The sequence below is a fragment of the Anastrepha ludens genome, chromosome 3, assembly GCF_028408465.1.
Source record: "Anastrepha ludens isolate Willacy chromosome 3, idAnaLude1.1, whole genome shotgun sequence".
NCBI classification, from domain to species: domain Eukaryota; kingdom Metazoa; phylum Arthropoda; class Insecta; order Diptera; family Tephritidae; genus Anastrepha; species Anastrepha ludens.
The window spans coordinates 131,373,444-131,397,615 of NC_071499.1; the positions used below are offsets into that span (position 1 = coordinate 131,373,444).

Below are 24,172 nucleotides of genomic sequence, written 5' to 3' on the forward strand. Positions count from 1 at the left end.
CAGCCAGCTGTCGTCCTTCTGTTCGTGGCTGCTGCTGCCGTGGCGGTGTGAAAACTAGCTCAGTAACGCGCAGGAATCTAACGAAATCGTACACGAAATACTAAACGACGTCGCGTGTGTGCTATATACCATCAGCATTTTTACAGCAATTTTGGAAAATTTCTAAAATGAAAATTTTGCATTTTCCTAAAAGTGCGCTCATGTATTGTGTTGGTGTGTGTAAGTCTTTGCAAAAAATAAAATGAAAACCGTTGAAGGATAAGCTATGTGGAAAAATTACCAAATATTTGAAATAATATTAGAGTGAAAAAAGTAAAAACGAAAAAAGCAAAAGTGTGGTTGCGAAATGGTGATAAGAGAGCGGTGGTGACAACGACGACAGCAGTCAAAAGTGAGTTTGAAAAAGTTGCAGCAACGACTATGTACTGCATTCCATTCCGCACACGCCCTATTTACCAACTTAGCGAAGCAGCAGCAGCAGTACAAGCACCAAGCAGCTGGTCAAAGTGCGTGTATGCGAGCTGCTGGTTTTGCTGACGAAGCGGTGGTGGCATTTTCGGCGGCCGAGTAGCAAAACAGCGTGCTTGCGTGTGTGTCGCAATTGAGAATAAAAATTGGATTTTGGCCAATTGCAGCGATTGTGCAAAAATCAGCAGTAAATTAGTTATTTAACCTAAAAAGTGAAGTTGCAACGTGCAAATACACACACACAATCACTGGTGTGTACATAGCTTGCCTTGACACGTTCCGCTGGTATTTGTCTTTATTTTCTCAGTGATCATCGCTTTTTTTGCAAACCCAGCCTTATTGGTGGGCGTTCACATTGCCGCCCACAAGTTTTTGTTATTACTGCATGTTGTGTTTCTCCATTGAATAACCACACAACAATATATAATATTAACTCATACAAGGTTAACCGCAGAATTCAAAAGCCGCTGTGTTAGTTTCAGGTGCAGCCTAAAAACAAAATTATTAATTTTAAGAGTAAACAACAAAAATGTTAATGGAATGCCAGTTACAAGGCTAACGTCCACCAATTTGCACAAATACTTTTGCATCTACCTTCGAGTGTAAATATCATATTTCTAATCAGCAAGAAATGTGTAGCATATAGTGAGGCGTAGAGTAAATATGTGGTCACCGGCGATTCAAGAGCAACTTGCAAATAACTCTGCCGACGGCGTTAGCGCTTTTTTTCCTTTACCGCTGCTGTTGCTGTCATCAGCAAAGTGAGTCCTTCGAAATGTCTTCGCCGATGGCTTGAATGACGTTTGGTGCACTGCTTCTTTTGCTCTTATTCTCTTCATCTTTTCGCTCTTTTTGCTTGATTTATTCATACCACTAGCCATAAGCCCAGCACCATTAGCCTTAACGACAGCAACATTCGCATTAACTAGGCATGTGTGTATAAGTGACAATAACGCACATAAAACACAATAAAAACAACAATAATAGACAATCATGTATAACATAACAGTAAAAAGTCCTCTGCAACATTCATGAGCTGCCATTCTTTTGCTGCTGCAACGAATGGTTGGCGCTTCTGCTCTTTGTCCATTGCTGGCGCTGTTCTTCAGTTCCTGCCGCTGCTGGTGCTCTGCCAGTCTTCAATAAGCTTTGTTAGTTTTTCTAGTTGCTGCTGATATTCGTTATGCAGTTGGCGTTCGCGTTGTTTCCTTTTTTCTTGCCAGTTTACCATTCAACATTACCATTGTCGCTGCTACCTTCGATTTATACAGCTAACTCTTCTGCCGTTAATGTTAGCAGCGCTGCCTTTGTGGATCTTAGGTGGTGCTGCCACTCTCTTTTTTTTGGTGGAGGCATGGTTGTTGGCCAAACTCTATTGTTCTGTTGTTTGTTTTTGTACTGTCAACTTGCTTTACATTGTTGTAATCGTGCTAGTTGTTGTAATATTCATTGTTATTCTTGCACGAGGTGTTACTATTCTAACTAACGCCTCTGTGTAGGCGCGTGTATAGAAAGAGGAATTTGGCAAATGGAAATTGTTGCTAGAGAGCGGCAGAAGCAGTCAAGGAGACGGAGGAAGGAAATAATTTATATAATACATAAATTATTATGGTATCAAGAATTATAGACGCCTCAGCATTTTTATGTCATTTTAGAGACTTGGCACTTGCCTCCATGCATTTCTTTTTATTATTACGAATAATAAAATAATCTTTGTTAAAGTGAGACCAGTTTACAGAATTTTTAGAAAAAAAATAAGCAGTATTATTACATCTGTATTTTAGAGCATAATTTATTAAAGATTTCGGCCGTATTTCTGCCATGAAATATTCTCATAAAAGCCTTTTGTCTAAACAAATTAGAAGGTGAATATGCTGAGAAATTTGCATTGTTTTTTTATTGCTCCAAATCTATTTCCTCTCCTTCAAAAACCACTGATCGAAATTCATCGGGCAGTGCCTCTTAATTGTGACAGCGAACTTTCGTCCAGCGATTTGATTCCGTTTATATGTACTTTTATGCTGCTAATTGTTGGGAAAGTTGTGAAACTCTACTTTTCAAATGGCACCTCTTGGCAGTAGTCTTTTTATTTGGTTGAATAGCCAGAAGACACACGGGGTTTGGGGAAATTCGCTGCACTTGGGGCATGTGTTCAGTTTTTGACAGAATGGGCACAGACATGGATCGAATTTTAAGACTGTGAATTGCTGTGGTACAGAAACTAAATGTTTCCTACAACTGTTAAAATATTTTTCAAAAACTTGTGACATTGCGAGTCTAAAAAATGCATCAAAATTTGATAAATCCACATTGCATATTCTAAGCTTATTTGAAGTCAAAATTTAATTATTTTCATTTTTTTTTTGCCTTTATGAATTATTCATTTAAGTTAATGCTAAATTTTTACGTGCTTTTTCTCATTGAATTTCATATTATCCCTTTCTCACTGTTTTGTTATTTACTCTCTTTTCCACATTTCATTGACACGCACGAAATGCTTCACTTTTTTTCAGTAACCCACAAATATGTGTCTCGTTGGACGGCCTAGTGTAAAATAATTAAATAACTCTACTCCTTTGCCCATACAATCGGCTAACAGACCCTAGACCATCATTTCTCTTTAGTTCGCACTCTATAATAGCACACTTCACTCCTCATCTCGACCAAGCCATTTCCTCAGCTGCTCGTCGATACTCTGCCTATGTGTCCATCCATTCATTCATTTAAGCAGTTCCCTGCTCCTCGCTTTGAATGTGACACGGCTGTCAGTTAACTCTGTGCTTTTTGTAGGCAAAGCAAAGTTCTCCAACACACTCTGGTATTTAGTAGTTGCGTGTGTGTGCTCTGATGATTGTCTGCTGGCCTGCCTTCGGCTTTCAATGCTGCTTCCGCTGTCATTCCCTATTGTGGTATATCTACACGTTTTCTTAGTCGTTTGCTGCCATTAGTTTGTCACATATGCTAAGAAACGCTGTTGTTGTGATTTTTGCTTAGTCCTGTACTCGTTACAGTTACAGTGTCAATTCATTCATTTTGGCTGCTGCCAGCGCTGAAATTAAACTTCTGCCAAATACTGGGATTGTTTTTGTTGTTGTTTCCATTACAAGAGCGCGTGCGGGCGGCACTTGTGTGCGTGCGACGTTTTTTGTATGGTTATGCACCCACTTTGCAATAAATATCTTTGCACTTTTCATAAAATAACTCAACTATTTATAGCAGGTTTTGCTTCTATATAGATCAACAAACTTTGATCTTTCATAGAAAAACATGAACAATTTAACTCAAATTTGAGAGATGTATCCTTAAACTAAATTTTTATTAGATCGTAGATATTAACGGCTTGCCAGGTACAATGTGTAAGCTGTTTTGTCAAATGTTTACAGTTTTGTGTTTAGAGTGATATTTCAGGCGTTGGAAGGCTTTGGTAGTAGTGACATTATTTTTTGTAAGAAAAAAGTCACCTAAAGTGCGAAATTGCAAAATAAAGAAGTCGTAGGCGTGGTTTGCTATAAATCTTTGCCTGTCTTCGCACAGAGAGATTCCAAAAAGGATTCGACCCGATTTTCAGTCTAAAAAATTCTTCTACATTCATAAAATATTATACTGAAATATCCCATCGTTACATTGAATGCTACATAATTCAAAATGTACATACATACACACATAAATGTGCATTAAATTGTGCGTGCCGCTTTGTTTTTCATATTTATATTATATATGTATTTGTCTGCTTGTTTTTTATTTTACCTGCGCTTAATTAGGGCTGATATAAAATGGTTTATGTGTCTGTAGTAAAGATAGAAAGTGCCTCCTGAAGCTTCGCTGCGAATGATGCTTAGGTTGAGTGTCAAAAATAGTAATTTTTTGCTGCAGAGAAGTGCGTATAAAGAAAGGGGTCTAACAAAAGTTCGTTTAGTTAAATAAATTTGGCAATCCTCTTCACAACTTCAACATACATAAGGTGGAACATTTTTGTGTGGGTTCGTTTTAATTTTTCTAATGAAAAAGCTGTGCAAACAGCTAATGCACAGCTTTTTCATCAAAGGCGACATTTATTCTCCAGTTTTGGAAAAAACCAACCTTGTTAAAACCTGATAGTTTAAGAAACTGCTGGCTGGCCTGACCAGAAAAAAAATTCAAGCTTTTGGAATGCAATATAAGCAACTGTGCTGCTTAAGACAGTACTCATAATCAGTTCATCAGATTTTCCAAAAACTTCCAAAAATTGTATGTCGCGTTTTGAGGGTAATAGTTCTCCAATAGGTACGAGTCTGAGACCTATAATAGGTGGATAGTTACCAAGAAGATATTTGGGCATTTTATGTTATTTGCAACTGAATTTAATCGGAGAAGACCCTTTGAGTAGCTGAGGCTCTTAAGGTAGTTATGATTTTTAAATTCTTTCACGTCTTAAAACTCGCATTCATTTCCTACGAGCAGGAACTTGGAATACGATATCTTGTTGTTATATTTCTCCTAAACCTTAGTACTTATAGTTCTGTGTTTTGATCATTGGATATCCTGTAGAAACACTTTTGCCGAGATAGGCGCCCTTTCATTGCTATCAAAATGTTCAGGCCTCGATATGCTTTTAAATTGCTCTGAGTTTTTTAAGACAGTCAGTAGCATGCAATGAATTTTTAAATTTATTCCATTTTAGCTCTAGCATCTGAAAGTCATAAAAAGTTTCCAGCAAATAAAATTGTTGGCTATATCTTTGGCGAATTTTTTATAGAATCTATTTCGCATCCGGTTTTAATGAAGCTTAAAATTGTTTACGGACAGATTTCTCGAAAATTTCACCAACCAGCGAACTTTTGGTGCACCATCCTTTTTATTTTTCTTTCTTATTTTCATTTGCGGTTGAATGATTATCCGTGCCTAAACGCTTGCGCGAATATCCATTGATGTCAGCGAGCTACTGCATGGCTGCCTTTTGAGCGCTTCCGACACCCCAAAAGGGGCGTACATATACTCAGTTAATTGCGTTTCCAGTAATGGTATAGCGTTATTTATTTAAGGAATAGATTTGCAATAAAAAAGTTAGAATATTGTGGAAGCGACAGTAAGAGCTAATATCTTCCTCGCTGTAACCGCTGTCACCACCGCCAATTGCGCTCGCAAATCCGCCCATCGAAACGCAGTTTAAAAATGTGTAAAAAAGGCAATAAAAAATGTATTTCAATCTTTCTCAATATTTTTTTTTGCTTACAGTGAAAATATTGAAATATTAAAATCATAAAAATTACTCAGTGTTTGAAATATTTTACAATATTACACATAAATAAATCACAAAGAGTGCTCTAAATAATATCAAAGCGGAGTGTCACACAAAATTATAAATCTAAGTCTAAGTCTAAATTATAAATAAGTCTAAATGCAAACCGTCATCGTAAAAATGCATAAACACTCAAAAGTCCAACGCTCTTCTCAAGTATTGTTGCGTTACGCTTCCAGCGTCCAATTGCTTACAAGACAATGAATAGTTGAGGGCACGTGTTGGGAGGTGTAGAGCGTGCGCGTGTATTGCCCCGCCCATACCCAAAAGCCGTACACGACGTAACGCTAAAAAGTTTGTGTTGTTGTTGTGCGCGAGTGCGTTATACGACGTTTGTCTGCCGAGACCGGCGCAACCGCCACCGCTGCCGCCGTCGTCAGTGCTGACAAAACGCTTAAACGTCGCCTGTGACCGAGCACGGGCGCCGAGCTGCGATGCATGCGAACAGTAGCGGTCGAACAGCTTTATCGGCACAATCATCGGGTACACCGTCGCAATCAACGATCTCGTCGTCGGGAAAGGTAAGTGTGGAGAGAGTTAATCTTGACTGAAAGTGGGCTGTCGGTTAGGGGTCAAATCATTTTCCTACGTCTAGTAGATAAGAGCGTACAATTGTTGGCGTATGCCGATGATATTGATATCATCGGCCTTAACAACCGCGCTGTTAGTTTTGCCTTCTCCAAACTGGATAAAGAGGCAAAGCGAATGGGTTTGGTGGTGAACGAGGACAAAACGAAGTACCTCCTGTCTTCAAACAAACAGTCGGCGCACTCGCGTACCGGCACCCACGTCACTGTAGACAGTTATAATTTCGAGGTTGTAAAAGACTTCGTTTATTTAGGAACCAGCATTAACACCGATAACAATGTCAGCCTTGAAATCCAACGTAGAATCTCTCTTGCCAACAAGTGCTACTTTGGACTAAGTAGGCAACAGAGCAGTAAAGTCCTCTCTCGACGAACAAAACTAACACTCTACAAGACTCTCATCATGCCCGTCCTAACTTATGGCGCAGAAGCTTGGACGATGACAACATCCGATGAAGCGACGCTTGGAGTGTTCGAGAGAAAGATTCTGCGTAAGGTTTTTGGACCTTTGCACGTTGGCAACGGCGAATATCGCAGGCGATGGAACGATGAGCTGTATGAGCTTTACGACGACATAGACATAGCGCAGCGAATAAAGATCCAGCGGCTTCGTTGGCTGGGTCATGTCGTCCGAATGGATTCAAACGCTCCGGCTTTGAAAGTATTCGATGCGGTACCAGCTGGTGGTAGCAGAGGAAGAGGAAGGCCTCCTCTGCGTTGGAAAGATCAGGTGGAGAAGGACTTGGCTTCACTTGGTGTGTCCAATTGGCGCCGGTTAGCACGAGAGAGAAACGACTGGCGCGCTTTGTTAAGCTCGGCCAAAATCGCGTAAGCGGTTATCGCGCCAATTAAGAAGAAGAAGAAGTAGATTAAGCTTTGGAGAATGGTAGAAAATGGAAACGGATTTCTCAGATCTAGATACTTTTATCAGAGTTTATATATAAAATTTGAAAAGGCGAGCCGAGAAGCAGAAGGAGAAGAAGAGAATGGTGACTCCTAAACTCAGGCTAAAAATCCTATTGTATTAAAAGCTCTGGAAAGTAAAAGGATAGATGGTTAAGGAGGAAAGGAGAGAAAGACATAGAATAGAATAGAGACAGAGAAAGGGATTGCTAGTCTTGCGAGAATTTTCCAAATTCTTTGGCAAATCTGAAAATATCCTCCAGTTTGAGAGAACGAGTATTACACCTTCTCATGACATCGGAACCCAAAATTCGTAGCCTTGTTCCAGCAAAGGTAAGACATTCACAGAGAAAATGCGCAATGCCATTTCGCTCCTCCAGACAGGCAAATCGGGTCATCAATGATTCCAATGGTGGTATATACTGACCCTATGGATTGTGTTCTGTTATAATACCGACCCTCAACCGAACGTCTTTTCTACCATCGTTCTTTATGTAAATTCCATACATAATCTGTGATCCAAATCATGATTCCTGTAGAACTGATTCCGATTAATGGCCTGGTCCCTATGGAATAATCGCTGAACCGCAGTTGTCCTATTTATCCCATGACCTCGCGCATATATTACTTCGAACTCTTCGGTTACGTTGATATTTATTCAAACCCATCGGAAAAACTTTCTCGAATACTTAAAAATTAAGCGGACACCCTTTCTTCACACTAATTCTTCCATTACTTTGCTTATTATAAGGATTTTCAAGAAGTTCACGGTTTGGGGCAGCTATTTGTAACACCTAACCACAGTGGATGTGCTACTCCTATTATGAGCCGGTTAAGAGTTTCGACGTATTTCCATGCATTTCCAAATCAATTCTTGCTAGAAGAGCTTCCAATTCCGTTCTCTGAAATCATATCGGCCATCAAGCGTGCCAGGGAAGGTATTGCGCAAAGCATTAATTCTGCCAAAGTAGCGCAGTGGGACTGCCATTGAGAGTTAAGAATCGCAAGTGAAGTATATGGCAAAGTAGTAAGGTGTCCCACGTGCCATCCATACTCACACAAATGCAAAAGTGTCATCATGCATAGAGTTTTATTGCATTTCAACAAAAGTAAGCTTTACGACCGCAACATAAGTCGATATGTATGTCGCGTACTCGTAAACTCGTAAATCAACAGCCATGCACGCGCATAAGAGAGAGATAAAAAGGAAGTAGGATAGCCAAACCAAGGCGCGCTCTCCCAGGCAACAGTGCAGCAGCAATAGTTGATAAAGATGTGGTTGCGACAATTTAATTAAGCTGGTTCCCAAATTGAGCAACCTAAGTAAGGAGACTTCATAAAAAATCAAATAACTAAAATAGTGTAAAAATAGTTGTGCGCTCATAAAAAAGCGAGTTATGTAAAGGAAAGCTGCATAAAAAAATTGAAGAAATAAAAAGAAAAAATTTGGTGCGAAAGAAGAAATGTAGTAAAAATCCAGGCAGGACAAAAACAGATAATTTGAAACAATTTTTATGCATTTCCAGGGATTGATTTCAAGTAAAATGGGTGGTTGGGTTAGTCATAAGTAAATTAAGCTAACGGATAAGTACGTAAGTGATTGCTATGCGAGTGCCGATTTATGTATACCCATAACTTTAGTGACTGACTGCTGGAGTTGAGATTGCCGTAACCCAACACGAAGAAAATTTTGTTTGTTTGTCTATCATTTGTGTTGATGCTGTCAATGACGTTGGTTGCTTACCATCGAATGGTTATTGAAAATGCGAGCAAAGTTGCTGGTCGAAAGCCAAGTGATGGGGTGGAATTAAGTGGCACTCCAAGACACATTAATAGGCGCATATCGAGTTGTAGAAATACGAGCAGATATTTATATTTACTTAGAATAAATACAATAGCATACACACAAGCATACAGCCCCCACAACTGAAATAGTGTTGGGCGGGGCTGATAGAACAATGCAGGCAAATGAAATTTCTTGGCATATTTTCGGGCAAACATTTGTGGCATGGCTATGACCGGAACTGACACCCATGGTTCCGGAGGAAGCGCACTACTAGTGGTGAAACATGGCACATTGGCTATGCCAATGGAGAGCCGAGTGAGTGTGAGCGATACACCGCCGTCGAAACGATCTGAAGCAACTGAACAAGTTGTGGAGGATGTGGAGAAGGCGGACAATCTCTCAGTAGACTCAGACGGATCTCTGGTAGCGAGTAAGTCTTTGACAACGGTTAAACCTGGTGTGAATCAGGTATGTACCGGTAAAAAGACCGAAGTTATTGGAGATTCGAACGCAGGTGTTGGTCTAACCGCAAGGCAGATCAAACGAAGAAGACAGAAGGCGAGGCAAGCCGAAGCACTAGCTAAGGCAAGGACTCAAGCTCCGTCAACTTCGACACCTGTAACGGAAACGGGAAAGCGTGGCAGAATAGAGGATTCCTCTGTAGCGCTGCGCTCTTCCGGAAACGAAACGGGGTCTGTGCCAACGACCGGGAAGAGGAGAAAGGCAAAGAAGAGGAAAGTCGAGAGACGGAATTCGGAAATGCCTGGATCCTCGACCCAATCCAAGGCAGACAAACCTTTGCCTGACAAGGCAGAGGCTAAGGGACCTCAAATGTCGAATGACACTCTTCCGTCAACGTCTGGCGAATCATTCGCGAGAATGGCAGCAAAGGCAATGACGGTGGAGATACATACCGACAAACAAGATGGTCTACTGTCCAAAGAGCAACAAGACTATCTTGACAGCTATCTTTGGAAAGCTATCGGTGAGTCGAAAGACGCGCCGACGTTCGAGAGGAAAAGCGTGGTGGACGGCACCGTAAAGGTGCACTGTTCCAATGCTTTTTCCCGAGAATGGCTAGAAAAAGCGATAGCAAAGATTCCAGCCTGCGAAAACAGCAAGTTTATTCTTGTTGAGAGTAGCAAAGAAAGGCTGGTACGAGCGAGTGTCTGGATTCCAGGTCCTTCCTGTAATTCAGCAGAACTCCTCAAACGCATCCGTGTTCAGAATAAGGATCTTGACACGACTCTCTGGAGAGTATACTCGTGCACCAGGCAGAAATCCGCTACCACTTCGGAGGCGGGTTCCCACCTGGTACTGGGTATCGATCTTGGGTCCCTCAAGGTGCTTAAGTCGAAGTACGGGTGCCGTCCTCACCTACATCTGGGGCGGATCCAGTTCCGTGTCCAGGATAAGGTGGAGGACAAAGCGTAAATATACTCAGTCTCATGACTGAAGTAATATTTACACAGATAAATCTGCAGCATAGCAAAGCGTCTACGGCTCTCTTGTGCCGTAGGCATGCAAAACTGCAAACAAACCCACACATAATACTTATACAAGAACCATGGGTATGTCACAAGCGTATCTGTGGTCTAAGTGCTATGTCGTGGTGACAAATACTTCATTGTGAAGGGAATGTGAGAACGCGAGCATGTATTATCATGCCGAGGTTGATCGAACACACGATGTTAAAAGAGCTATGCTCCGGAGATATCGTTGCTGCAAAAATAAAGTACTTGAAAAGTGGGAACAGTGTCGAAGCTATCATAGTTTCGGCCTACCTACCCTACCATTCTTTACAGCCACCTCCTTCGAGGGAGCTAAGAGAAGTGGTCAAGTACGCAGAATCCAATAATCTGGGGCTAATAGTGGGCTGTGACGCAAATTCACAGAACATTGTGTGGGGAAGCAGCAAATGCAACCCCAGAGGTCTCAAGTTACTGGATTTTATCCTGTCATCCGATTTGGTCATCCAAAACACTGGTAACAAACCAACTTTTGTGACCAGAAGGAGACAAGAGGTGATTGATTTAACACTTACCAATAAGTCAGTTGGAAATCAAATCAACCGATGGCGAGTTTTGGAAGAGGACTCTCTTTCTGATCATCGTCTTATCGAATTCCGACTGGGAATTGACACAATATCAGTACCTTCCGGTAGGAATCCTCGAAACGTGGACTGGGACAGGTATGGTGAGCTTGTAACAGAGCGATTACCAAACCTGAAAAAACTCAAATCAGCAGAAATGATTGAAGATGCTACTAAGAAATTAGAAGGTACTTTAATCAATTGCTTTGAGGAACTGTGTCCACTCAGGCAAAGCAGACAGGGGAAAGCGGTTCCTTGGTGGAACCCTGAACTGTCGAAGCTTCGTGTACGGTCCAGGAAACTTCTTAATAAGGCCTTGAATACCAAAACAGAAGAGGACTGGGCCAATCATCGACTTACACAGAGAGAATATAAGAAAAAAGTACGGCAAGCCAAACTTGAATCCTATAGAAATTTCTGCAGTAACGTCGAAGAAATGAGGGAAACAGCGAGACTTTGTAAGGTCCTTCATTTAGACCGCTCAGTAAGGCTGGATTCCATTCGCAAACCTGATGGTTCATACACCATTTCCAAATCGGAAACGTTTAATGCTCTACTCGAAACCCATTTTCCGGGTAGTAGAACTCTCTCTGAAGCTGAGAGTGGCATGAACAATGACGGTGGCAACGGTGGAACCTCTAGGTACAGCTGGTATATTGCTAGTCGGATAGTGACAAGGGAATCGATAAGGGTTTCCTTATCTTCCTTTGAGAACTTTAAGTCCCCTGGACCTGACGGAATATATCCAGCAATGCTTAAAAATGGAGGAGACAGGCTGATTGAGGCCCTGAAAAGGATCTTCACAGCCTGTCTTGCATTTGGTTATATACCATCCCAATGGCGACGCGTAAGAGTAGTATTTATTCCGAAACCAGGAAAAGATGACTATTCCCTAGCAAAAAGTTTTAGACCAATCAGTTTGACATCGTTCATGTTGAAAAGTCTGGAACGAGTGGTGGAGAAACATATTCGAGTGGGGGTATTGCCGAGAAGTCCACTTAGTAGAAATCAACACGCTTACCAGAGTGGAAAATCATGTGAATCAGCCTTACACGATCTTGTTAGCAAGATTGAAGCTGGGCTGGAAGCTGACGAATACACAATGGGCGTGTTCGTGGACATTGAGGGGGCTTTTGATAATGCCACTTTCGGCTCGATATGTTCTTCTGCCGAACGACACGGAGTTAATCAAGCCATTATAAAATGGATATACTCCATGCTCTCTGAGAGGCTGTTAATCGCTGGTGGGAGCGATGACGAGCAAATCACAGTCAGGGCCAAGCAAGGATGTCCCCAAGGGGGTGTTCTTTCTCCGCTGCTGTGGTGCTTTGTCGTAGACTCCCTATTAGCGGAGATGCAGGAACTCGGCTTTCACGTCCAAGCATATGCGGACGACGTCTGTGCGCTAACATCGGATAAATCCTTAAGGAGGCTTTGCACGAAAGTGCAGAGGATTCTTGACAAAATCGATGACTGGTGCATGAGACAAGGTCTTTCCGTTAATCCGAACAAAACAACCATAGTCTTGTTTACGAGAAAACGGAAATTGGATGGACTCAGTCTTCCAACACTGAAAGGTGTGACACTTGGTCTTTCCAACGAAGTTAAATATCTAGGAGTAATCTTGGATAAGAAGCTGACCTGGGAGACACACGTTTCACTGAAGGTGAATCGTGCATTGAAGATTTTTCAGCAATGCCGTAGAACCTTTGGCAAAACTTGGGGTCTGAAACCTGCTGTGGTCCTATGGATATACACGGCACTTATCAGACCAATCATCACTTACGCTTCTGTGCTCTGGTGGCGACGGAGCATGGTTAAGTCCACAATCCGGGAACTATACAGGCTGCAAAGAAGTGTATGTTTATGCATCACGGGTGCCATGAGTACAACCTCTGCTATGCTTGATTTGCTCCCCCTGGATCTTAAGATACAACAGGAAGCAATAAAAGCAATGTGTAGACTCCATAAATATGGTTTCTGGCACGAAGATGGAACTTCGGGACACAGAGAAATCTTTAAGTTGCTGTCGGAGCAGTATCCACTGTTTTTGGCACCTAAAGATGACCTGATACCCACAGTTTCATTCGGAAGGAAATTTGATGTCAGATTGCGTGAGCAATGGAGCAATCCATAATGCATGCAGGGAGGTTTGACGGATATTTTCTTTACCGATGGGTCCAAGACTGAAATAGGGTCTGGAGCCGGATGGTATTTAAACGATAGTAATAAGTATCACTATGCTATGGGGGGAATGGCAACTGTTTTCCAAACAGAAGTTTTTGCCATCCTAAAAGTAGCCGAATGGATAATCGAGAGGAGATGGAGCGGGAAACAGATTGGAGTCTTCAGTGACAGTCAGGCTGCATTGAAGGCCCTGGAGAACGCGAAGCAAACCTCAAAGATTGTTCAAGAATGTAAGAAGAAGCTTAATTCTGTCGCAAGACAAAACAGGCTTGTACTTATATGGGTTCCGGGACACTCCGGTGTTCAAGGAAACGAAATTGCTGACGAATTGGCCAACCGTGGATCAGCGGTGCCCCCACAAGGGCCAGAGCCAATAATCGGAATCAGTCCCGCAGGAATCAAGAATTGGATCAACGATTATGTAGGCAATCTACATAAAGAGCGATGGTCCCGTCTAGAACGCTGCAGAACTGCAAAGTGTTTTGTGACAAGTCCGAACAGAAAACTGTCAAACTTTCTACTAAAACTTAGAAGACATTCGGTTGATGGTCGGCATCATTACAGGACAGAACCCATGGGGTCAGCATATGACCACCATTGGAATCATCGAGGACCCGGTATGCCTGTCATGCTTGGAGGAGGCGGATAGCACTGAGCACTTTCTCTGTGAGTGTCCTGCCTTTGCTAGAGCGCGACTACGAGTATTGGGTTCCGATGTCATGGGAATGAGTAATATTCGTTCTCTAAAACTGGAGGATATTTACAGATTTGCCAAATAATCTGGAAAATTCTCACAGGACTAACTATCTCTATCTCTGTCTCTATTCTTTCCTATCTCTTTCTCTGATACTTTTCTCCCTCCTTGACTATCTACCCCCTTTCCAGAGCTTTAAATACAATGGTCTTTTTAGCCTGAGTGTTTTAGGAGCCACCAAATCTCCTGGTGCTCCTTGGCTCGACCTCTTCAAATTCAAATTCAAATTCAAGTTCCCGCTGTTTGCCAATAGATGCCGCCAGCAGTGTGTGCTAGTCGATTCTAACATAACCTAACCGCCATAAACCAAGTAAACAAACTGCTTCGACGCATTAGTGATTTTGTTTTTGTATCATATACTTTTGGTTTTGTGAAAATGTCTGATTTTGTGCCGAATAATCGTCATTTGCGGGAAGTGTTGATTTTCGAAAAAATGGCGGCTGAAGCGCATCGAGAGCTACAAAAAGTTTATGCAGATTTTGCTTTAAGTAAAACACCGTGTCGAGATTGGTTCCATTGCTTCAAATACGGTGATTTTAATGTTAACGACCGTCCGCGTGAAAGAGGGCCAAAAACCTTCGAAGACGCTGAATTGGAGACATTGCTCAATGAGGATCCGTGTCATACGCAAGAAGAGCTTGCTTCAGTATTAAGAGTTACCCGCCAATCCATTTCCAGGCGATTGCATGCTTTGGGAATGATTCAGAAACAGGGGACTTGGGTTCCTTATGAGTTAAAACCAAGGGATGTTGAACGTCGTTTTTTCGCCTGTGAACAACTGCTCCAGCGGCAAAAAAAGGAAGGGTTTTCTTCATCACATCGTGACGGGTGTTGAAAAATGGATTCATTAAAGTAATCCAAAAAAAAAAAATAAAGTCATGGGTACTGCCCGGTCATGCTTCTACGTCGTCACCTGGGCTATGTAGTTGGTGGGACCAAGTTGGTCGTATTTATTATGAACTGTTAAAACCAAGCCAAATCATCACTGGGGATCGGTATCTACTTCAATTGATGCGACTAAGCCGAGCACTGCGCGAGAAGCGGCCGCAATACGCGGAGAGGCACGAAAAAGTGATTCTACAGCATGACAACGCTCGGCCTCACGTTAAAACCTACCTGGAAACACTGAAATGGGAAATCCTACCCCACCCGCCATATTCTCCAGATATTGCGCCGTCCGATTATCACCTGTTCCGATCGATGGCACTTGGCCCTCAGTTCCATTCATATGAAGATCAAAAAATGTCTTGATCCGTGGATAGCCTCAATAGATGAACAGTTTTATCGCGACGGTATACGAGATCTACCAGAAAGATGGGGAAAAGTAGTAGCCAGCGCTGGGCAATACTTTCAATGATTCACTTGTAACCATTTTTTCAGGATAAAGTTGTACTTTCAACAAAAAAACTGCGAGAACTTAGTTGCGCACCTAATATATAGGCTGTGAAGTGATGGCATATATCTGGAACATACGGCACTTAAATGGAGAATACAATGTGATATGTAAACTTTGTTTTGGATGTCCAAATAATTTCAAGAACTGGGTGACCTACGTGTGTTCATGCGTGTGTTGAACTTTATCTATTTGCGCCCCCAATTGATGGAAGGCAAGTAGGATGTGAGATTGATCAATGAGCAATGAGCGGGCATGGTCGAACTGTGTCAAAGGTGTGAGTTATCGCCTTTTGGAAAGGGAAGAGTGGGGACTTTTCCCGCAGCGTTAGTCGGTTCTACGTTGTCGGAACGACCCGGATATAAATTCGTTATATATATGGAGTAATTTATGCTTTCGAACGACAACAATCACTGTTTTTGCAAAGGTTGAACAAGAAAGGCTTGAGTATCAATAACATAAGCATTTGATCGATAGTAAAAGTGGCCGAAAAATCTGGAAAATATTCGTCATTTTAGATATCGTACAAACACTGGCTAAATTTCTCTAATAATAAGAACGCCGTGTAGTTGAAATGGAATTCGAAAAAATAAATAAAGTTTTAAGCGCCTTCGAAACCCTTTTTCCTACTGGGTAAAGTGACGTTTCAAAAGTTTTACATACATACATATATACACTAACTATTACTTGCATGCACTCGTAAAAATAGAACAAAATTTTATGTTATTATTTAAGCCAACCGCAAAAGCGCTTTCACCATACACCCGACAAAGAGTACGGCAAAGCATGGCAAGTGAGATAAAGCACACCGATTCTGCTATGTCGTAGTAAACCACAATAGAGCAGTGTGTGAAAAAGAATAACAAATAAAATATGTTAAATTTTGACTTCTCGTAAAAACCAAAAAAAATGTTAAAAAGGCGACGCACTAATTCAATTCTTTTGTGTATGTGTTTGTGTGTTTATGTCAGCTGTTGTGCCCTGCAATGCGCGCGCCGCCACCTTTTCTCTACTGTTCAGCAACACAATTGAAAATTTTAGACATTTTCCCCTAGCGGCTGAAAACACACATTCAAGCACACGCAAGCATGGCCTACTGTTATTATATTTATTAGTGAACTTGCCTGCGAACACACAATTGGTATCAGACTGCTTTTAGGCGCGCAGCAACTAACTGCCGTTTCTCGATGCTCAGACCTGCATAATCCAAAGCGGTTCAACACTTTCGGTTACACTTACGTATATACAAGTGCTCATTGTTGTACAAGCAATAGTAGTAGTACAAACATTGTTTGTTGTTGTTGTTAGTAGTTGTTGTTGCCAGTATAAATTCAATATTAGTTTGGCCTCAGCTCTGTTGACTCGAAACGGATAGTCGGTCGGGGTCATTCACAATGTCGTCGCATTGTTCGTAGAATTTATATGGTTCATAGGCATAGATATCTATGCACACATACACCCATACACTCATACATACATACGCACTCATATAGTATGCACATTTCTCTTCGGAGCAATAACACATTCGTTTATGTGGCAGCATGATTTTGATTGTCCGCCAGTGTATTCTGTTCGTATTTTTGTTTGCTTGTTGACGATTGAATGAGCAGACCATTGAAAGCTTCGCCATCCTCAAATTATTGAAGTTTTGCATATTTCACTCAAATGCCCAATAAATGTTTGATTTCAAGCGACCTTCGGCAGTAGTCGGAATGGAAGAGTGGAGGAAAGGGGGTGAGCGGTTGTTGCCACAGCGCAATTGTCAGTGTAATTGAGAGATTAGGGATTAGGGACATGCATAACTGTTTAAATTAACAATTGTAATTGAGTGAAAATTGAAAGGTGCAAATGAATGATCTATGAATTGGTTTGTCCGAAATTCTGTCAAAAGAAAAGGCGATTGCAGGGCAGTTTATGGTAATTCATGAATACGAACGAAAAATATTGAAGCGTTAAATTTCAGAATCATTGGGGACTCAGAGCTTAGGGATTATATAAATGTTGAATTAATGAAATGTTGCAGTGACCAATTGGCACCTGAATTGTCGTTCAAGAGGCATAAACCATTTTGGAGAAAAGCGATGGGGAAATGCGAATATGTTAGGCCAAGGCTTGTCATTTCAGCACGTCCCCGCAGAAACTTTAATAAAGTCCGATAAATTTCGTGTTTCATTCTAGTGGAAAGTTCGCAGCAGCAAATTTAATCATTCTTTGCAATGAATGGTGTTCATTTCTTTATTTTCTTTTGTTGAAGCCCTTTAAATTCGCTCTTGCCCCCATCCTGGAAACGCAAGTCCGACAAGGAGGTTGCGCTGATTACCAAGGTGCAGCGAGTATAGTGGATGCGGTAGCAATTCATAGTGGAGCTCATTTGATTTCGGGGTGACAATTCCAAGTGAATGGGATATTTTCGGCCTGATTTCATAAGGGCCAAAAAAAATACCTGGTTATTTTCTTAAAGAGATGAAAATACTACAACAACCACCCATGGAGCAAAACCTTCTTATACCAATTCAGATTCAGTGTCCCTAATATTCTGTTTACTGCAGCTAAGCGATCATGAAGAGACAAGAGAGAGACTTCTTAAACTATTTATTCATAAACAAAAGATGCCTGAAAGAGTTTAGATTTGTTAAACTTGTATCATAAATGAATGAATAATTCAAAAATGGGCTTTTCACTACGACCTCGTGGTCTTTTGTGCCCTCTACTCATCACAGTACCTCATCCAAACTCAGTTCCCTTAATAAACTTAATATATATTATGTTTGGGTTGGGTTGAGCGTATGCGCCTTTCTTCCAGCCCCATGCGGCCGAGATATCTTAACTTTCTTCGTGCTTTAGCGTCACATTCGGGAAAAAGGTGTGCTGGAGTCTTCGGGGACTGCTCGTCGAAACGTAAGGAGTCTGTGGACCATATCCCAATCCTGTACAGATGGCTATGCAATAGATATAGACGATCACAGATGGAGTCAAAGTCTCCTGCTCTGTGCATTTATAGCCATCTCGTTAAGATGTCAGCTGCATTTCAACGAAAATGGAGAAATAATGATAAGCATCACATACGGCGGCCGCCGTAGCCGAATGGGTTGGTGCGCGACTACCATTCGGAATTCATAGAGCGAACGTCGGTTCGAATCTCGGTGAAAACACCAAAATTAAGAAAAACATTTTTCTAATAGCGGTCGCCCCTCGGCAAACCTCTGAGTGTATTTCTGCCATGAAAAAGCTCCTCATAAAAATTTCTGCCGTTCGGAGTCGGCTTGAAACTGTAGGTCCCTCCATTTGTGGAATAACATCAAGGCGCACCCCACAAATAGGAGGAGGAGCTCGGCCAAACACCCAAAAAGTGTGTACGCGCCAATTATATATATATATATCACACTGTCCAATGCTGTAGCTTAGGGTAGCTATCAGCTCAGTCTAAAAGGCGCCATACTGATATGGAAATCGAAAACAGCGAGCTAAATCATAGCTTTCCGAAAAAACACCACCCGCTAACCTGCTAAATGAGTTTCTAACATCTAACCTCACTTTTTCTTTATTTCTTTATTTAAATTTATATTAGCAACATAAATTTATAATTTTTCAAACTAATAATGTAGACTTTCTCTCTTCTTCAATCACTTCCTTGAACTTCCTTCAATTTCGGCAAATTTTTTCCGTCATTAATTATTCACTTTGCGAATAGCGTAAGGACACGCATCCTGCTGCCGTTGCGCCAACAGCAGTCGTAGCAGAAGCAGCCACAAAAAGATACGACCCAATTTTTTCGAAATTACTAACGCCGATACTGCCGCTTCACTCGAAGGCGAAGGCTGCTTTTCTGCTGATTCTTGTTAATGGGCCTGCGTCGTGACTTGCGCTGTTTTGTGCTTGTAGAGGCGCTGCCAGCTGTGTGTATGCTGCTGTGGCGGCTGCAGTTGCTATACGCAGCAGCTTTTCGCTGCCTTCAGACACTAGTTTTTTGATGTTGTTGTCGCTGGACGAGTGTGTGGCACGTACGAGTGCGGCATATTTGTTCGCATCCTTGAATTAAGCCAGTGCGCATGTCATGGCAGAGTACCGAGGCAGCCGAGCAGGTGGGTGGGAGAGGGTGACATGAAATTAAAGCAAAAGTAAGTAGAAAGGGGAAATCGGAAAACGAAGTGTGGTTGGTGAGGCGGTGAAAACAAAATGAAAAAGTTTGCAAAACTCTACAAAAATCAGCTAGTTGCGAGCAGCCGTCTTTTCAACGATTTTGCGCTCCTAATCTGCTGCTGAATGTCTTTAAAGCTCCCCTCTCCCACCTTTCGTTTCAGTACTCTCTGCCTCTTACTCTGCATTGTTTATTGCGTGGCTGCGTGGCTGCTCTCAGCGTATAACTTTTGACAGCTGATGCTGGCTATTTGAGAGTGCGACAGAGTGAAAGCAACAACTACAATTACTGCAGCTAGTAATCGCACGCACGGCGACCATGATTTCGTGGCTCACGCACTTTTGTTCCTCTCTGCTCGTCGGCGTTGTGCTCACGTCGCGTAGCACTGGGTCAACTGTTCGGCTTTGCGGCCGTTGACTACTTTTAGGCGTGCACTCCCACAAACAATCGGCTTTCGGTGTGGAGACTTTTGTTTGGTGTGTCTCTTGATATGGTAGGCAGGAACGGGCAGGCAGGTTGCTTCAGACGAAGCAAAGCAGACAAGCAACTCATGGCCAACGTTTCAACAGAACGGCGGCAACACTCAAAGCAACAATGGCTGATGTGGACAGCGCAATTTTTGTTAAGTAAAAATGTGACGACTGCTGCCGTTTAAATTTCTAAAATGATAAGCCAAATGTGGGGCTATCCACAAGAGAGTGCTCGCTTGCCGGCGTCTCTTTTCAGTACGCATCAAAAGACAATGACAGACATTTTCCAGTGACATTGAACGACTGAAACGCCAACAAAACGCTTTTGTAGTATTGCGCGTGTTCTTATTGTTGTTTAAGCATCACTTAGATGAATATGTACGATTTGGTTATTTAGTTCAGTACCAGCGTTGCTTTGAGCTGGAAGTGTGCTCTCGTCTCTGTATCCTAAACCCTCCACGTTTGCTTGTCTCTTCCCCCGCATTCATCGCATTCACTCATTCATTGGCGCTTTGCGTGAGAAAATAAGCTCAACAATGCATAATTTCAACATAATTGCTGTCATTTTTCTCGAGAGACCTTTCAAGTAGTCGAAACTATTTGCCTTACTTGACACAAAGGCAGCATTAGATAAAAGTCAACCGAAGGCTTTTGCGACGAGCGCAACGTAGCACGAGTTCCCGACTCAAGCACTACCCCACCAAGCAGCCAAACAGCCTACAATGCCGGATGTGGAAGCAGGGCGGGCAACATCATTCGAGTAATAGCGAGCATATAAGTTGCTGGCCTGCTGTACGAATACTTATGTACGTAGGTGTATCTTAAGCCTAAGCCAATGCCAGTGGAACAAAAGACGGCAAAGGATTTTACGAACGTATTTTAATAATAATGAGGTGGGCTGTGTGGTAATGAGTGGAGGAGGCTCTTGGTGTATGCGAAAATGCATAATTTAAGCTGTTCAGTCAGTTAAAAGCCAGAGATGACAATTATTCGTAATGCGAGGTGGCTGTAGTGCAACGGGCGCGACGGACGGGATGGTATTTGTGTATGGAAGTATTTTAGACACTCAATGCCAAAGGCGGGTCTGTCTGTGTCCGTTGTTGCTTGCATTGTACATGAGTGTATCCGCGTTTGTGTGCGTGTGTGTTTGTAACTACGTATGAGTCCAAAATTGGGTAGGTTAAATACCACAGCATGTGAGGCACTCCCAACTGCGAACCTGAATATTTATTTGCTGCCATTAAAGTTGGCTACCTTACGGGACTTTGTTGTGGCAGTAGTTAGACTTTGCTGTTCCTTATACGAGCTTCAACGCGCCTCCCCTTGTCGGAACAGCCGTAATAGCAGCAGTTTTATTTGTGTGTGTGTCTTCGCCGCCTTCTCGCACGCGAATCACTCGAACATGTATTGATGTTGACAGCTTTGGCTCGCGTGCACGTCCTTGTGACTGCTTGCGCCACTACATGCGTACACCACTAGATTCACATTTACGGAAGTTTTCGAGTGCTCAGTTTCCTGCTTCCGTCCAACCGCCACTCTGCTGGCTGAACTGCTGGCGCTCTTGCTGTGATATTGCCACCCAGCAAGACAATTGTTTTGTTGTTTTTGTTTATGAATTGCGACAACTTTATGCGTCTGCTTCAACTGTGTCGGGCAGGTAAAGTAATTAAATGTGCCACTGGCGACTTGGCAACTTTTCTGTTGTGATTTCTGCCCCTAGCTGAATCCAGCTCAATGCGAGCTGGGTTGCTGCACAAGCTCTGTGGAGGTTTCATACGCGCTTTAGTTGTTTACCTACAGTACACAAACTGGTTCTTCCTTCTGGGGGTGCCAACCATAGAACTTTATCATTTTTTAGATCTCCCAAACTCGATACATCTTTCCCAGCGCACTGCTATACTTTGATGAGTCAATCTTCTCCAAAATTCAGCGCATCATCTTCCTTTGCCATAATGCGAATTTTTAGTAGTCCAATAAGTGTCTAATGCAAATTTCAACTAATTTTTCTGGATGCGTACTCCTATTTTCGATTCTGTACTGCCAAAGTGAGATAGGTGTGGCATAATGGGGATCTCCTAAAGAAAATCGATCACGGGACAGAGATGTATAGCCATCTACCGCTGAAAATATGACTTGGTTCTATGTTCACTCGAGCGCATTTAAAATTCGACTATGTCCTGAAGTACTTCTCTTCGCATTCCTTCGTGTACACGGATGGCTTTCTGGTTGAGCTTCAGAAATTTTGAGAACCATAGGAAGAGCGCTTGACTAACAATGCTGAATGGTGAGTCAATCTGTCAATATTTACTAGAAAAGAGGGAAGTACTTTTCCGGGAAGTAACGCACAAGCGTCTGAGTGTCTAGTGCCGTGAGTCCCTTCCAACCTCTAAATATAGAAAAGAAAATTCTTAGCACAATTCTGAATTCCCGAAAAAATCTCTCTCCTGTGCATTTATTTAAGTCTTTCTAGGTTAGACTTTGAATTTCGTCTCTAATCGTCACGAGCTTTGTATTGGCATTGCGAGTTGGATAAGGAAGCTACTGAAAAGACCTTGTTTATGTAGTGGTGCTACAGAGTATTGAATGCGAAAGTATGGGACTTGCCTTTCGACTCACCGCACTAAAAACGTACTTCAGCTCACTTTGTCCGTGGAACTACTGTTGCTTCGCGGAGAGGGAGCGGCCACGCAACGCACCTTTTTGATGATTTTATTTGCCATATCGACAGATCGGCGAAAAACAATATTCTGCGCCTTTAATAACGTCATTTGCCCAAAGGTGCAGAAAGAGTTGTCTTCATGTCCGAGCTTATGTAGCTAAATTTTTAACTTCCATGCCTTGTTCATATTTGGGCAAGGTGGAAATCCAGTTCCCCATATCATCTGTTTAGCCAACTTCGTATAATACAAAATACAAAATTATACGATAAATCCAACGTACATTCGGTGGATTGCTCCATCGACTCTGCCCCGTTTGCCAACAACTTTGCTTCACTGCTTGACAACTCATCTTATTTTATGAGGACTCAGTCGTCTCCCTAACCAAAATGTCTATTGCGCAAAAGCGTTGCTTCCCCTGATGTAGTTCACCTAGCTTTAACCCACACAATGTCACACGTAATATTCACTTCGGGATCGATCGCCGTACGCGGGCTATGCCCATTGTGGCAACCCTGTTCGAGCAGAACGGAGAGCGCCACGATTGAGAGCGAGGAGGATAGTTTTGACAGTTGATTTGGGAATGTTTGAAAGGAAGGTAGCGAAAAAAACGAAAAATAAAAGCTGAATTAAAACCTCAAAACCGTGTTTTATTTATGCGGTATTACATTGGCGACGAGTAAAAAAAAAAGAAGGACGAAATATAACCGTGGTTTAAGAAAATAATTGGATAAATAGTGTGAGTATATGCAAAAAGCATTGCTATAACTATTTTGCGTGCACGTATTAACTTTTTCTGTGTGTGTGTGTGCTGCCGCTGTTCAGTTGCTTCGTGTTTTATTTTTCTTTGCATTGTAATTGTCGACCCGGGGGGAAAATTATCTGACGAAAGTCAGAAGCTGCGCTAAATTGCGAGCTGTGGAAAATTATCTGACGAAAGTCAGAAGCTGCGCTAAATTGCGAGCTGTAGAAGATTATCTGACAAAAGTCAGAAGCTGCGCTAAATTGCGAGCTGTGGAAAATTATCTGACGAAAGTCAGAAGCTGCGCTAAATTGCGAGCTGTAGAAGATTATCTGACAAAAGTCAGAAGCGGCGCTAAATTGCGAGCTGTGAGAAATTATCTGACAAAAGTCAGAAGTTGCGCTAAAGTGCGGGCTGCACATACACATAAACGATATGTAAATTGTAATTAGTTGGCAAATGCCAAAAGCATTAAGGTGCTGATAATTAAATCATAAGAAATGTCAATTTGTTTACTTTTCAGGCAGGCACACAGAATGGCAGAGCTAATTATAAAGCCGTTTCTTTGCGAAGCAATAGAAAAATCATCGTTGCGTATTGAATGGGAAAAATGGCTCCGAGCGTTTGAAATTTATTTAGAATCTGAAGATATCGTTTCAGTAAAGCAAAAGAAAAACAAACTTTTACATTTGGCAGGTACGCAAGTGCAATCCGTAG

At 42.0% G+C, this 24,172-nt stretch overlaps 1 protein-coding gene across 1 annotated transcript in view; it reads left to right on the plus strand.

The window, feature by feature from the left end:
* Window positions 1-5,703: 5,703 nt before the first annotated feature.
* LOC128859307 (protein PALS1) overlaps window positions 5,704-24,172 on the plus strand; it is a 238,356-nt gene continuing 219,887 nt past the window's right edge. The window contains exon 1 of the mRNA XM_054096190.1: window positions 5,704-6,267. Coding sequence (XP_053952165.1) covers window positions 6,181-6,267 — 87 coding nt within the window. The 5' untranslated portion in view covers window positions 5,704-6,180. The remainder of the gene's footprint in view (window positions 6,268-24,172) is intronic.